Source organism: Otolemur garnettii, unplaced genomic scaffold, assembly GCF_000181295.1.
Source record: "Otolemur garnettii isolate 467f Iridium unplaced genomic scaffold, OtoGar3 scaffold00018, whole genome shotgun sequence".
In the NCBI taxonomy this organism is placed as follows: Eukaryota; Metazoa; Chordata; class Mammalia; order Primates; family Galagidae; genus Otolemur; species Otolemur garnettii.
In genome coordinates this window covers 19088309-19101130 of record NW_003852413.1, presented here as the reverse complement: position 1 = coordinate 19101130, position 12822 = coordinate 19088309, and the positions used below count along the sequence as shown (strand labels likewise).

The 12822-nt window shown below is 45.6% G+C and overlaps 1 protein-coding gene across 1 annotated transcript in view; it reads right to left on the bottom strand.

Annotated features, from left to right (window-relative positions):
* Positions 1-12822, bottom strand: part of PLEKHM1 (pleckstrin homology and RUN domain containing M1) — a 52287-nt gene that overhangs the window by 14747 nt on the left and 24718 nt on the right. The window contains exons 6-7 of the mRNA XM_003786243.3: positions 4550-4820; positions 1094-2002 (exon numbers count right to left, since the gene is read on the bottom strand). Coding sequence (XP_003786291.1) covers positions 1094-2002; positions 4550-4820 — 1180 coding nt within the window. The remainder of the gene's footprint in view (positions 1-1093; positions 2003-4549; positions 4821-12822) is intronic.

Sequence of the window (12822 nt, the reverse complement as noted above, 5' to 3'; positions counted from 1 at the left end):
TTCAAATAAATGCAAATGGGAAATTCAGTGCCACATTTTCAGCCACATTTTAAGCCCCCGGTAGCCATATAGACAGCTCATAGCTATGGCAATGGACAGTACAGATTTAGAACATATTCATCACAGAAAGTTCTATTGGACAGCACTGAATAACATGAGCCTATTTTTATAATTTAAAAAAAAAATGTAGGCTCAGTGCCTATGGCTCAGTGGCTAGGGAGCCAGCCACACACACTGGAGCTGGTGGGTTCGAATCCAGCCCTGGCCTACCAAACAACAATGACAGCTATAACCAAAATAGCTGGGCATTGTGGTGAGTGCCTGTAGTCCCAGCTACTTGGGAGGCTGAGGCAAGAGAATCACTTAAGCCCAGGAATGGGAGGTTGCTGTGAGCTGTGATGCCACAGAAGCCTACCCAGGGTGACTGCTTGAGAATCTGTCTCAAAAAAAATAATAAACAAATAAATAAATAAATGTGTACTGGCTAGGAGTGGTGGCTCACACCTGTAATCCCAGCAGTCTGGGAGGCCAAGGTGGGTGGATTTCTTGAGCTCAGGAGTTCGAGACCAGCCTGAGCCAGAGTGAGATCCTATTTCTAAAAAACAGTTGGGTGTTTTGGCCAGCACCTGTAGTCCCAAGCTACTTGAGAGGCTGAAGCAAAACGATGCCTCAGCACTCTACCAATAGTGACAAAGTGAGACTCTGTCCCCCGCCCCAAAAAGTGTCCACTTGCAAAAGCACACAGAAATACTTAGAACGATGCCATGCCCCTTCTGTGAAAGAATGTGACAGCACAGAAATGAGATGAAGACTGGCGGGACTCCTGGAGCAGCAGCAAGCACCAGGCTGCCACGCCAGGGCTCACCTGCAGCAGGAGATGGAGGAGAGCAGGGTCCCTGCCTGTGAGCAGGAGCATAGCCCCGTGAGTGCTGGGGTAGAGCAGAGGCTGCAGGACAAGCCTCATTTGTGGCCCCATCCCAGGGGAGGGATGGAACACTTAGGGGAGCAGGAAGGGTAGAGAGCCTAAACCAGGACCCCACAGAAGGCAGGGCCAGGCTAGCAGGCTGGGAGTGGCAGGAGAGCAAGTTGGCACCTGCACAGAAGCAGCCCTGGGAGTCGAGGCCTTTTTCCGTGGGGATGGCCACCAGGTACTGTAGTAGGAAGCCGTTTTCCCGGGTGGCGAACTTCAGCACCTCCTGACAGTTTTCATCCAGACTCCCGCCGAGCGTCACTGCCTCCTCAGCTGTCTCCAAGTAGGATGCCAGGACCTTGCGGACCAGGTCCCTCCACAGGGCAGCCTCCTCGGCATTCCCTGCCTGCAGCTTCAGGATGGCCTTGGCTGTGATGATTTTAAAGAAGGATGGTCCCCCGAGGCTTGCATCTGGCAAGATATCGCGGATGGTCTCAATGCCATGGCTGTCACTTAGCATCTTCTCGTTGTTTCTCACACGGAAGCATTTCAAAGACTCCAAGGACAGGGAAAAAATGTAGGGCACCCAGGTCCTGTCCATGTACAGGTACAGAAGGGATTCCTTAATAGCGTCAGGCTCTGGAATGTGGGCAGATGACCAATCAAACTGCGGGCTTTGGAGGGTTGCAGGCTCTGAGAGCAGGTCTGAGTGACCCCGGGGCACTTCAGGGGCGTCATCAGGTTGGTCTGGGTACTGCACGTTTACCCACTCATCCTCCTGCTGAGGCCGGACCTTCTGCAGGGCCTCCCGCACCCGGTCCAGCCAGTCCTCGGCTTCATCCTGGGAAGAAGCACGCAAGGCCAGTTTCTTGCCAGAGAAAATGAGCTCGAAGCGCCCGTCGCTGTGGGCTGGCCCCACAACCTCACAGCGCAGCAGGGAGCAGTTCTCCACACAGGTGCGCTCCTCGTCACTCAAGTAGAGGCGGAATTCCAGTGGGGAGAGCTCACAGAAGAGTTCCTTCCAGATGCCCATCGCCCCTCGCCGCTCCACTGTGCCCAGCTTCATGAGACCCCGGAAGGGGTTGGACAGCCCTGAGGCAGAAAGAAGCATGTTAGATTATGGTCATCTCCTCACTGCCCAAGGCAACTCCCGGTGCCTGCCACCCTGTGGTGGGTGTGAACAAGGCGACTGCCCTCAGAACACGGGCACTGTCACATGCGATTCTGAAAGCCAGGTAGGGATATTTTTACAGTGCCTCTGCCCCATCATCACCTTCAGCAGTCGACTGCTTCTTGTATTTCACTGAGCAAATAAAATCACTCAAAAGATTATCTCCATGTGCCAGTTCACCACATTCACCCCCTTCTCTCCTGTCACATCTGTGCAGTAGTGGCCCCAGCCACCTTCTCGAGGACAAGGACATCTCACCAGCAGTTCTCCCTTTCTCCTGTGTCACCCTTTTCTCCCTTCTCTACTGGATCCTTCCATGGGCACACAAAAAAGCTGCTGTTCCATCATAAGAAACATTCTTATCTCCACTTATATCTCTAATTACAACCTGTTTCTTAGGCCTCTTCAGAGAAAAACTGCTTGGGGGGGGTATCAGGACTCCCTGTCTCTACTTTCCCTGTTCCCTTTCCTCCTTGAACCCTGTCCCATTAGGCCTTCATCCTCTCTTTCCACTGAAACTGCTATTGGGATGGTGAGCAATGCCCTCCTTGTTGCCAGGCCAAAGGCCCCTTCCCAGCCCTCATTTCCCCTCCATCCCTCTGGTCTGCTCCTTCCCCTGACCTCCCAGGGCTAGACTCAGGGCTCAGTCCTGGGGCTTCCTTTCTTCTCTGGGGATACCCTCTTCCTAGATGATCTCACCTGCTCTCAGGGCTTTAGGCCAGTAACTCCCAAACTGCTATCCTAGACCTCACTCCTGGATTGAGATTCACATATCCGCCCACTCTGTGTGTGTCCCGCAGGCATCTCAAAGTCAATACATCCAAAGTGAATCCCCCTTCCTGTGAGAAAAGACATTTTACCCACTCCCCTCAAAAAACAAAAACAAAGTGAATCTCCAAGTCTCCCACTGCAAACTTGCATCTTTCCTAACAGTCCTCATCTCATAAAATATCAAAATCCATCCTTGAAGTTGTTTGGCTAAAAACCTTGGAGTCACCCTGGATTCTCTTTCTTTCACACTGATGTCAACCAGTCCTGGTGGCTCTACCTTCAACGTACACTCAAGACTTCACTTCTCACCAGGTCCACCACTACCTCTGGGTGATAATGACCTAATTACAAGGTTAGTCAGCCAGGAGTGGTGGTTCAGGCCTGTAATTCTAGCACTCTGGGAGGCTGCGGCAAGTGAACTGCTTGAGTTCAGGAGTTTGAGACCAGCCTGAAGCAAGAGTGAGACCCTGTCTCTTAAAAAAAAAAAAAAAAGCCAGGCGCTGTGGCAGGCATCTGTAGTCCCAGCTAGCTACCTGGGAGGCTGAGGCAAGAGGTCGCTTGAGCTCAAGAAATTGAGGTTGCTGTGAGCTATGACGCATGGCGCTCAACCCTAGGGTGACTGAGACTCTGTCTCAACAAAATAAAAGGTTAGTCAAAGCATGTCCCTCTGCCCAAAACGCTGCAGTGGCTGCCATGTCCCTCAAAGCAGAAGCCCACAGGCCCCATCACTCTGACCTCATTACCTATGTACCCATACACTGCTCAATGCTCCCTGTACCCCAGGGGTCTGCCACCAACCAGGGGAAGGACACACAATTCTCTCTCTCCCAGCCTGGACTAGCCTTGGAAATTTTTAACTACTTTAGAGAGTTTCCTACCCCTCAGGGGACCTGGTGGCCCAGGCATAAAGCACGCCTTCTCTGGTCTGGTTGGAGACCTGGCCAGCACAAGGGCTGAAGGGCAACCTAACAGAAGCCAGTCTGGGGCCCAGGTTCTACCACACTACACAAAGAACCGGGCAGAGGGCAGAATTCTGCTGGGTTATTGCAAAAAGAAAATGAGGAGAGGAGAAAGAGAAGGGCACATATTTTTTGGTTGGTTGGTTTTGAAAAGGAAACCTATTACAAGGGTAACAGAAAAATTAGGGTATAGTTACTTAATGCTTTCTGGAATTTCACAGGCTATGGAGATCATTACAGTACTGGCTTCACTGTAAACAGCACATGGAGGACACTAAACAAACAGTACATCTGAGAAGCCCTACCAGAGCTGTTAAATAAACCTTCTGAGATAAAGGCCTTTGGAAGGATCAGTTAAAACGCCTGGGGCTTCAGGGGACTGGGTTTGCTCTGAGCTACAGATAGAATCAAGAGTTCTCTATAATAGTAAGTCATATAGAATAATTTCAAAGAAAATATTTTCTGTTTCCACAGATGAAACAGTATTTTTATACTCTGCAGGTAGGTTTGAGCATTATTTTATTAATACTTTGTAAGAAAATACAGTACTTTCCCTGAAATGCCTCCCTGAATTACTGAACACAAGAGCTTCCCATTAACACATTCTGGGATGAGGCTTTTCATGTGAGAACACATCCCTTTGGCCATAGGAAGAAGGACTTTAGACCTGCTTTTTGAAAGGCACAGTCCCTGCACATGGGGCCCACCTGGGACCCCTCTCCCCCCAGAGTCACTTACCCATCTGCCTCCGGTGCACCACCCGGAAGTTCTTATGCTCCTGAGCTGGGGCTGCCTTGGTTCTCCTGCTTCCTGGGGAAGGCACACCTGCTTTGTCTAATGCCTCCAAGGAGCAGCTTTTTCTTGGTCCTTGAGAAAAACGCCTATGGAGGCCAGGCCTGGGCTCTGGAGGCCCTCTGGGAGAAACCACGAAGCAATCTGAAGCACTCTCTGGGGGCTGCTCCTGGGTAGGCCGGTAGAAGTCATCTTCTGAGATCCAGCTCTTGCTTTTCTGTTGAGAAAGAAGTAAACACAGACATTGTGGGGTTTCGTTTATTTTAAAATTAAAAAAACAAACAAACACTTTATCTTTATTTTTTGTTTGTTTGAGACAGAGTCTTACTGTCACCCTAGCTAGAGTTTGGTCATCGTAGCTTACTGCAGCCTCAAACTTCTGGGTTCAAGCATTCTTCTTGCCTCAGCCACCTGAATAGTGGGGACTACAGGCATGTGCCTCAATGTCTGGCTATTTTTTGAAGTTTTTTTGTAGAGATAGGGTCTCACTATGTTGCCCAGGTTGGTCTTGAATTCCAGGCCTCAAGTGATCCTTGGCTGGGATTATAGGTGTGAGCCATGGCACCCAGCAAAAATTTCTATTTAGATACAACTCAAATACCATAAAATTAACCCATTTAAAGTGTAGAATTCTATGGTTGTGGTATATTCACAAGTTGTGCAACCATCCACACAATCTGAGTTTAGAACATTTTCATCACCTCAAAGAAAGCCTGCACCCCTTTGTAGCTACTCTCATTTCCCCAACCACACCAGTTCTACCTAACCATGAATCTACTGTCTGTCTCTACAGATTTGCCCATTCTGGCCATTTCACATAAATGGAAACATGTAACATGTAGTCTTTTGTGACCAGCTTCTTTCCATGTTGTAAGCATGTCTGAGTATTTATTCCTTTTTGTTGCCAAGTAATATTCCCCTGTATGGATGGCTTACATTTAGTTAATACAACCATGACTTGATGGGCATCTGGGTTGTTACTACTTTTTGGATATTGTAAATAATGGTGCTATGAACGTTCATATGTGAGTTTCTGTGTGGACTTACATTTCTATTCCTTGGGAATATCCTACAACTACTGGATCATTTGTTTAACTGCCTCAGGAACTGCCCAACTGCTTTCTACAGTGGCTGTACCATTTCACATTCCTACCAGCAAAGCATGAGGGTGCTGATTTCTCCACAAACTCTCCAACATTTGTTATTATCTGTCTTCTTGACTATAGCCGTCCTGATCAGTAGAAATGCCATTTCATTGTGGTTTTGATATGCATTTCCCTAATGTCTAATGACATTGAGCATCTTTTCTTTTTTGGTAGGGGGAAGGGGAGAGGAGACTGAGCATCTTTTCATATACTTATTGGTCATCTATACCTCTTCTTTTGGAGAAAAATCTATTCCTTTGCCCATTTTCTCTTTCCCTTCCCTTCCTTTTCTTTCTTTCTTTTTTTTTAAACCTTGAAATAGGGTCATGCTCTGTTGCCCAGGCTAGAGTACAGTGGCATCATCATAGCTTACTACAACCTCAAAGTCCTGGGCCACTGGCCCTCCAAAATGCTGAGATTATAGACCTAAGCCTGTAATATGCCTGGCCCCTTTGCCCATTTTAAAATTGGGTTATTTGGCTTAGTACCCATAGCACAGTGGTTACAGCATCAGCCACATACACCGAGGCTGGTGGGTTCAAACCCAGCCTGGCCAGCTAAACAACAATGACAATTGCAACAAAAAATACCAGGTGTTGTGGTGGGCACCTGTAGTTCCAGCTACTTGGGAGGCTAAGACAAGAGAATTGCTTGAGCCCAAGAGTTTTAGGTTGCTATGAGCTGTCACACCACAGCATTCTACAGAGGGTGACCTAGTGAGACCCTGTCTCAATAAATAAGTAAACAAATAAGTGGGTTATTTGTCTTTTTGTTGTTGAGATGTTATGGGTTGAACTGTGTCCTAAACCTAGTTGAAGTCCTAATACCTAGTTCCTCAGAATGTGATCTTATTTGGAAATTGAGAATTTGTATATGTAACTAGTTAAGGTCTTACTGGAGTAGAGTGGGCCTTTTATCCAGGGTGACTGGTGTCATTATAAGAAGAGTAGAAAAGACACACACAGAAAGGAAAAAGCCAGGCAAAGACAGACACAGAGGTATAACCCTATGTGATGACAGAAGGAGGGACTCGAGTGTTGTGTCTACAAGCCCGCAATACCAGAAGCAAAGAAAAAGGCATGGAACAGAGTCTTCTTTAGCATCTCTAGAAGGAACCACCCTGTTGACATCTGGATTCTGGACATCTAGCCTCCAGAACTATCAGATGATAAATTTCTGTTGTTTTAAGCCATCCAGTTTATGGTACTTTGTTATGGCTTCCCTAGGAAACTAATGCAAGCTGTAAGGATTCTTTATATGTTATGAATACTAGACTCTTGTCAGATATATGATTTGGAATCTATGAACTGTCTCTTCATTTTCTTGATGGTACCCTCTGGGGCATAAAAGTTAAAGTTTGTAATTTTGATAAAGTCCAACTTTTTTTTTTGAGACAGAGTCTTACTCTGTCTCCCTGGGTAGAGTGCCATGGCATTATTCTAGTTCATAGCAACCTCAACTGGTAGATATCTAGTAGTCCTGGCATACAAGGTTTCCCAGCCCTGCTTTAGGATTTGAGATGAGGAAGGTCTGGTGAGCAGGACTTCGAGTTCTCACTAGCTACCTCTGCCTGTGCTCCCCACTTCTGTGCTGGGCCCTGAGACCCCAGGCAGCCAGGCCTGTATCTTCCTACTGCTGTTCTGAGTCTTAAGTTCCTTACTGGTAGGGGATGGGGGGTGTCTGAGGTCAGTGGGCTTGTGGGAATGGATTCTAGGTCCTTTTATCCAGTATTCAAGTCTTCCCTGACTTTCTGTGTCTTAACATGGAAAAGCAGAGACAAGGAGCTATGAAGCCGGTTGGGCCACCCTGCATGGCTGTCTACACAGAGGAAATGAGTCACACAGGGGTGGGGCCAGCCAAGGTGTTTCGTTAGGTGCTATCAACCTCACCCTGGATATTGCTATTTTCAACTCCTAAATCATGGCTGTGCTCCTTGCTGTGTAGACAGGGGAGAGGAATCTGACTCAGGCTGCCTTTGAAGGGTGGGTTTGGATGGTTTAATCCATTCTGATGCTATAAGACTCTTTAAGCCAATGGTGGCGAGTTCTTTTTTTTTAAAAAAGAGAAAAAGATACAATTATATTTAATTTAACATACACAGGAGCCTATATTCATGAGCTCTGGTTCAGGCATTTGGGGGCCCTTACAGAACTGGGTCTTCAGGGCCTTCTCCATGGGGCCCTCCCTCAGAATTGGCATGTGCTTCCTTCTGCCAGTGACGGGATGACACGTCTGTCAGGGTGGCTACAGGGTGCCACCTTCAACACTGGATTCTGAACAAAGCCTGCCTAGGCCATCAAAGCTAGGGGACTCCTGAGGAAAACAGTTGGAGGCACTTCCAAGCAGCCCCACAGCTATGCCCTAGCCCTGCTAATGGCCTTGATGGGGAGAGATCACTGTCCCTTAAGACTCAGCTAAGGGGTAATCCATCACCTCCTCCTGGAATCTTCTCTCACCCACCCCCAGCCTATACCCGTTTCTGTGTTGCCCCAAACCTTGCTCCTACATGCCTGTCTGGAGTGGTTGTTTTTCTTGGTATCTCTAGAAAAATAGCTATAACAGAGAAGAGAATACTTCTTGACTATCTGAATGTCTTTAATGTACGGTAACAAAAGTGGCTCAAGGGAACTAGAAAGTGTTCGGAGAGTCTAGGAAATGATACTCTAGGGAAAATCTTTTGTTCTTTTAAATAACAGTGAAAATTGTGGGGAGAGATTCTTTGGAGCTTCTGCACTTGGGCCTGGACAGAGCTCTCAGGCTGTGTGTCCTCCCCAGGGTGGTGGGCAGGAGGGAGCCCACGTGTAATCAGCACTACTTCCCTCTTCCCTCCCTTCCTTCTGCCACATTCCTTCGGCTACTCGCTCAGGGCCCACATCTGGCTAGCTCCCTGTCCTTTGGCAGTGGGGGGAAATCACCACTGACAACAGATCTACACTGGAGCTACACCTGTCACCAGGGACCAAGATAGAGAATGTCACTTTGATTTACTATAGGTATCATGACACTGTATATAACAGCTAAATCCCAGAGGGGAATCTCCCTGAAGAGCCAAATGCCAGGTCTTAGACACTGTCAGAAGGACTGGACTTTTTGTCTGGTCTGTCCTCATTCTGCCAGGCAAGGGGACTATCTGTATCCATAACTGGGGGAAGGAACCACATGCCATGGGCAGGTAGTCCGTGGGGGCAGTGATTAGGACCAAGACTTTAAACTCAGACTGCCCTCTGGGAGTTAAACTATGAACCCAACATATACCCTCCAGCTACCAGACAGGCAGTCACCCTTGAGAGCTCTCTGTCTCCTGTACCTCTCCTTCCCAGCACTCAGCACAAGTGTAATTATGATGTAGGTATCTACTGGTCTAATCTAGGGTCTGTCCCCAGAGGCCAGAGCTATTCTATTACTGTACCCTTAGCACTTAGCATGGTGGCTTGGCTCACAGTAAGTGCTTTGTGTTCAATGAATTAAAAAAATTTTAGGCTGGGTGAGGTGGCTCATGCCTTATAATCCTAGCACTCTGGGAGGCTGAAGAGGGTGGATTGCTTGAGCTTAGGCGCTAGAGACCAGCCTGAGCAAAAGTGAGACCCCTTCTCTACTAAAAATAGAAAAACTAGCTGGGTATGGTGGTAGGCACCTGTAGTGTTCCAGTTACTCAGGAAACTGAAGCAAGAGGATCACTTAAGCCCAAGAGTTGGAGGTAGCTACGAACTATGATGCCGTAATACTCTACTGGGGGTGACAGAGACTCTGTCTCAAAAAAAAATAATTTTTTTTCAAGTAAATCTTAAATGGTTCCTAGCATGATAAAACTTTTCAATGGCCCCACCATGCTCCCAAAAGTTGTCAAATAAAAAGCATATGGCTGATGGAAGAATAGGAAGATGAGGACTGTAGGTGCCAAGATGCACAGCACAGCCCTGCACCGAGGTGCACAGGCTGGGAGCCCCAGCAGGCCACTCAGTGGTGTGCAGTGAGTGACTCTGCAGTGTCTTGTGTGGAGCAATAAATCCATAACTCCCTTGGGAAACAGACACAGGAAGGCTGCAGCATCTGGGACTTTCATGTCAGACTTGGCACCAAGCACTTCCATGTTCTCTAAGCAACCCTCCAGCCACTAGACTCCCTTGAGGCCAGCAAGGAGGAAAAGCCTGCCCCAGTCAGAGCGACATGACCACCCGGTCCACTCATCTACTCAATGGTGTACTTCACAAAGTAAAGTTCTAAGCTGGAATCTCAAGAGTCTCTGGATAGGTATTTCTCAACCTTTTTTATCTCACAGCACACTTGAACCAACAGTTAAGCTTCCACGGAACACTTAAACTACTTTGATCAAAAAGAATATATTATTGTGCTTTGAACTTCTCTCAAAAATAATTTAATTAATGATCTTTAAAAATTTTTGTGGTACATCTAAGATCCTCTCATGGCACATGAGTTGAAAATCCCTGCTCTAGACAGTTCAAGAACTATTAACTAAGGCCTACTTTCTCCCAGGTACCGTACTGGGTGCTGATACTACAGAAGTAAAAGGCATGGTCCTTTGTATCACAGAGCTAATTTTCTAGTAAGGAAGATGGAAATAAACAAGTAGACAAAGCAATAACGTAAGAGCACATAATGATAAGTGTTATAAACAAAGTAAAGCAGATAAATGAGACAGAGAGTCACTGGGATGGTGCTTTCTAAGACATGGGGGTCAGGGAAGGCTGAGACAATAACAAGACAGAACAGGAAACATAAAAGCCTAAGGCACTTGCTTAGGAAGGTACTTCCTTTGGAAGGCACTTGCTTTGTCTAAGGTGCTACAAAGAAGCTGGGAGGTCAGAACTCAGTAAGCAGAGGAGGAGCTTTGTTGACAAGTGAGCTGCCCTGTCCCATCAGCTCTGGGGCCTTGGCAAGACAGGATATCTGAGTCTGCATAGCAGAAGCCAGGCCCTGGGCAGAAGTGAACCGAACATGATCAACAGTGCTCTGTGGAGCCCTCATGGGGCACTTAGCCACCATCCTCAGGAGCCTCTGGCTTGAGCCAGGGCCACAGAGCCTTTCTTCAATCTGCACAGGGGTTGGCAGTTGCCTAGTCACAACCTTCAGGATCCCACAACAATCATCTTTAGGAAGTAAATCTTCAGGACTTGCTCATGACATCTTCAGAGTAGTAAATATAGGGAGTCTGATGTACACTTACACAGTTACATGATTTACATGGTCATATTCAATAAATGGTGGTAGGTCAATCAGATACTCAAAGGAAAAATCTGGACTTTGACTCCTTCCATGCACCATATACAAAAATCAATCACAGAACATAAACCTAATTGTGAAAGGTAAATTACTAACACTTAAAAAACAAAACAAAACAAATAGGACGGGCATGGTGGCTCATGCCTGTAATCTAGCACTCTGGAAGGCAGAGGTGGGTGGACTGCCCTGAGATCAGAGGTTCGAGACCAACCTGAGGCAGAGGTCTTTTTCTTGTCTCTAAGAAAAAAAAAAAAAGAAAAAAACAAACAAGAGAATACCTTCAGAGCCTTGTGGCTGGCAAAGATTTCTTAAATAGCACAAACTCCACACAAATGATAAACAAAAGACTGATAAGTTGAACATCATTAATATTAAGAACTCCTGTTCAGCAAAAAAAAAAAAAAAAAAAAAATCATTAAGGCAAGTCAGAGACTGGAAAAAGATATTTGTTTTTCTCTCCAAAAAGAGATTTATACCTGTAATATATAAAGAGCATCTATAAATCAATAAAGAAAACACACACACACATACACCTCAATTTAAGAATAAAATAACAATTTGAGCACACACTCCATAAAAGAGGATCAAATGGCCAATAAGCAAATGAAAAGGTATCAATATCTTTAGTCATCAGGGAAATAAAAATTAAAACCACTACACATTTACCAGAGTGGCTAAAATTAAAATGACTGGCAATACCACTGGCTAGGGTAAAGAGCAAGTAAAACATTTATATTTTGCCAAGGAGTCTATATTAGTACAAGTATGGTATCTATTAAAGCTAAACATATACCTATTCAAGGACCAAGAAATTTGATTCCTAGGAAATAAGTAAGGTTCATTGAAAGGCATGTATAAGAATGTTCACTATAGCTTTTTTCATAATGATCAAAACCTAGGAACAATCCAAATATCCATTAACAGGAGAATGGATAAATATATCCAGATATATTCTTGTAACAGACTATGGAATAATGGGAAAAAACCCCAAATTATAGTCTTATGCTGTATATACAGCTGAATCTAACATAATGTTCACTGAATGAAACCAGACACAAAAGAATATATACTGTATGGTTCCATTTACATGAGGCCCAACAACAGACAAATCAACCTATGGTACCAAAAGTCAGAATGGTGATTTCCTATGAAGGAGAGCAACAACTGGGAGGGGGTGTGGGGGAGCCTTCTGGTGGGCTAGGAATGTTCTGTGTTTACATCTGGATGGTGGCCACAGGGCGCACATCATATGTAAATACTAACTGAGGTGTTCACTGAAGATCTGAGTACTTTAAATATATCATTCCTCCAAAAGTTTTAAAAGGTGGAATGGGAAAATTCAATGGGGGGAAGAATAATCTTTTCAACAAATGGTGTTGGTACAACTGGATACCTACACGTTCCATCCCCCAAAATTAACTCCAAATGGATTGCAGACCTTAATATAAGAGCTACAATTATAAAATTCTTAAAAGAAATCATAAGAGTAAATCTTTATGACCTTGGACTAGGCAATGGGTACATAGATATGACACCAAAAGCACAAGTGACAGAAGAAAAAATAGATAAATTGGACAACATCAAAATTAAAAGCTTTTATGCTGCAAACAGTCAACAAAATGGGAGAAAATGTTTGCAAGTCATATATAATAAGGGTTTAGTATCTAGAATAATTATTGTGTAAAGAACTATTATAGGCTCGGCGCCTGTGGCTCAATTGGCTAAGGTGCCAGCCACATACACCTAAGGTGGCGAGTTCGAATCCAGCCCGGATCCAAACAACAGTGATGGCTGCAACCAAAAAAAAAAAAAATAGCCAGGCGTTGTGGCAGG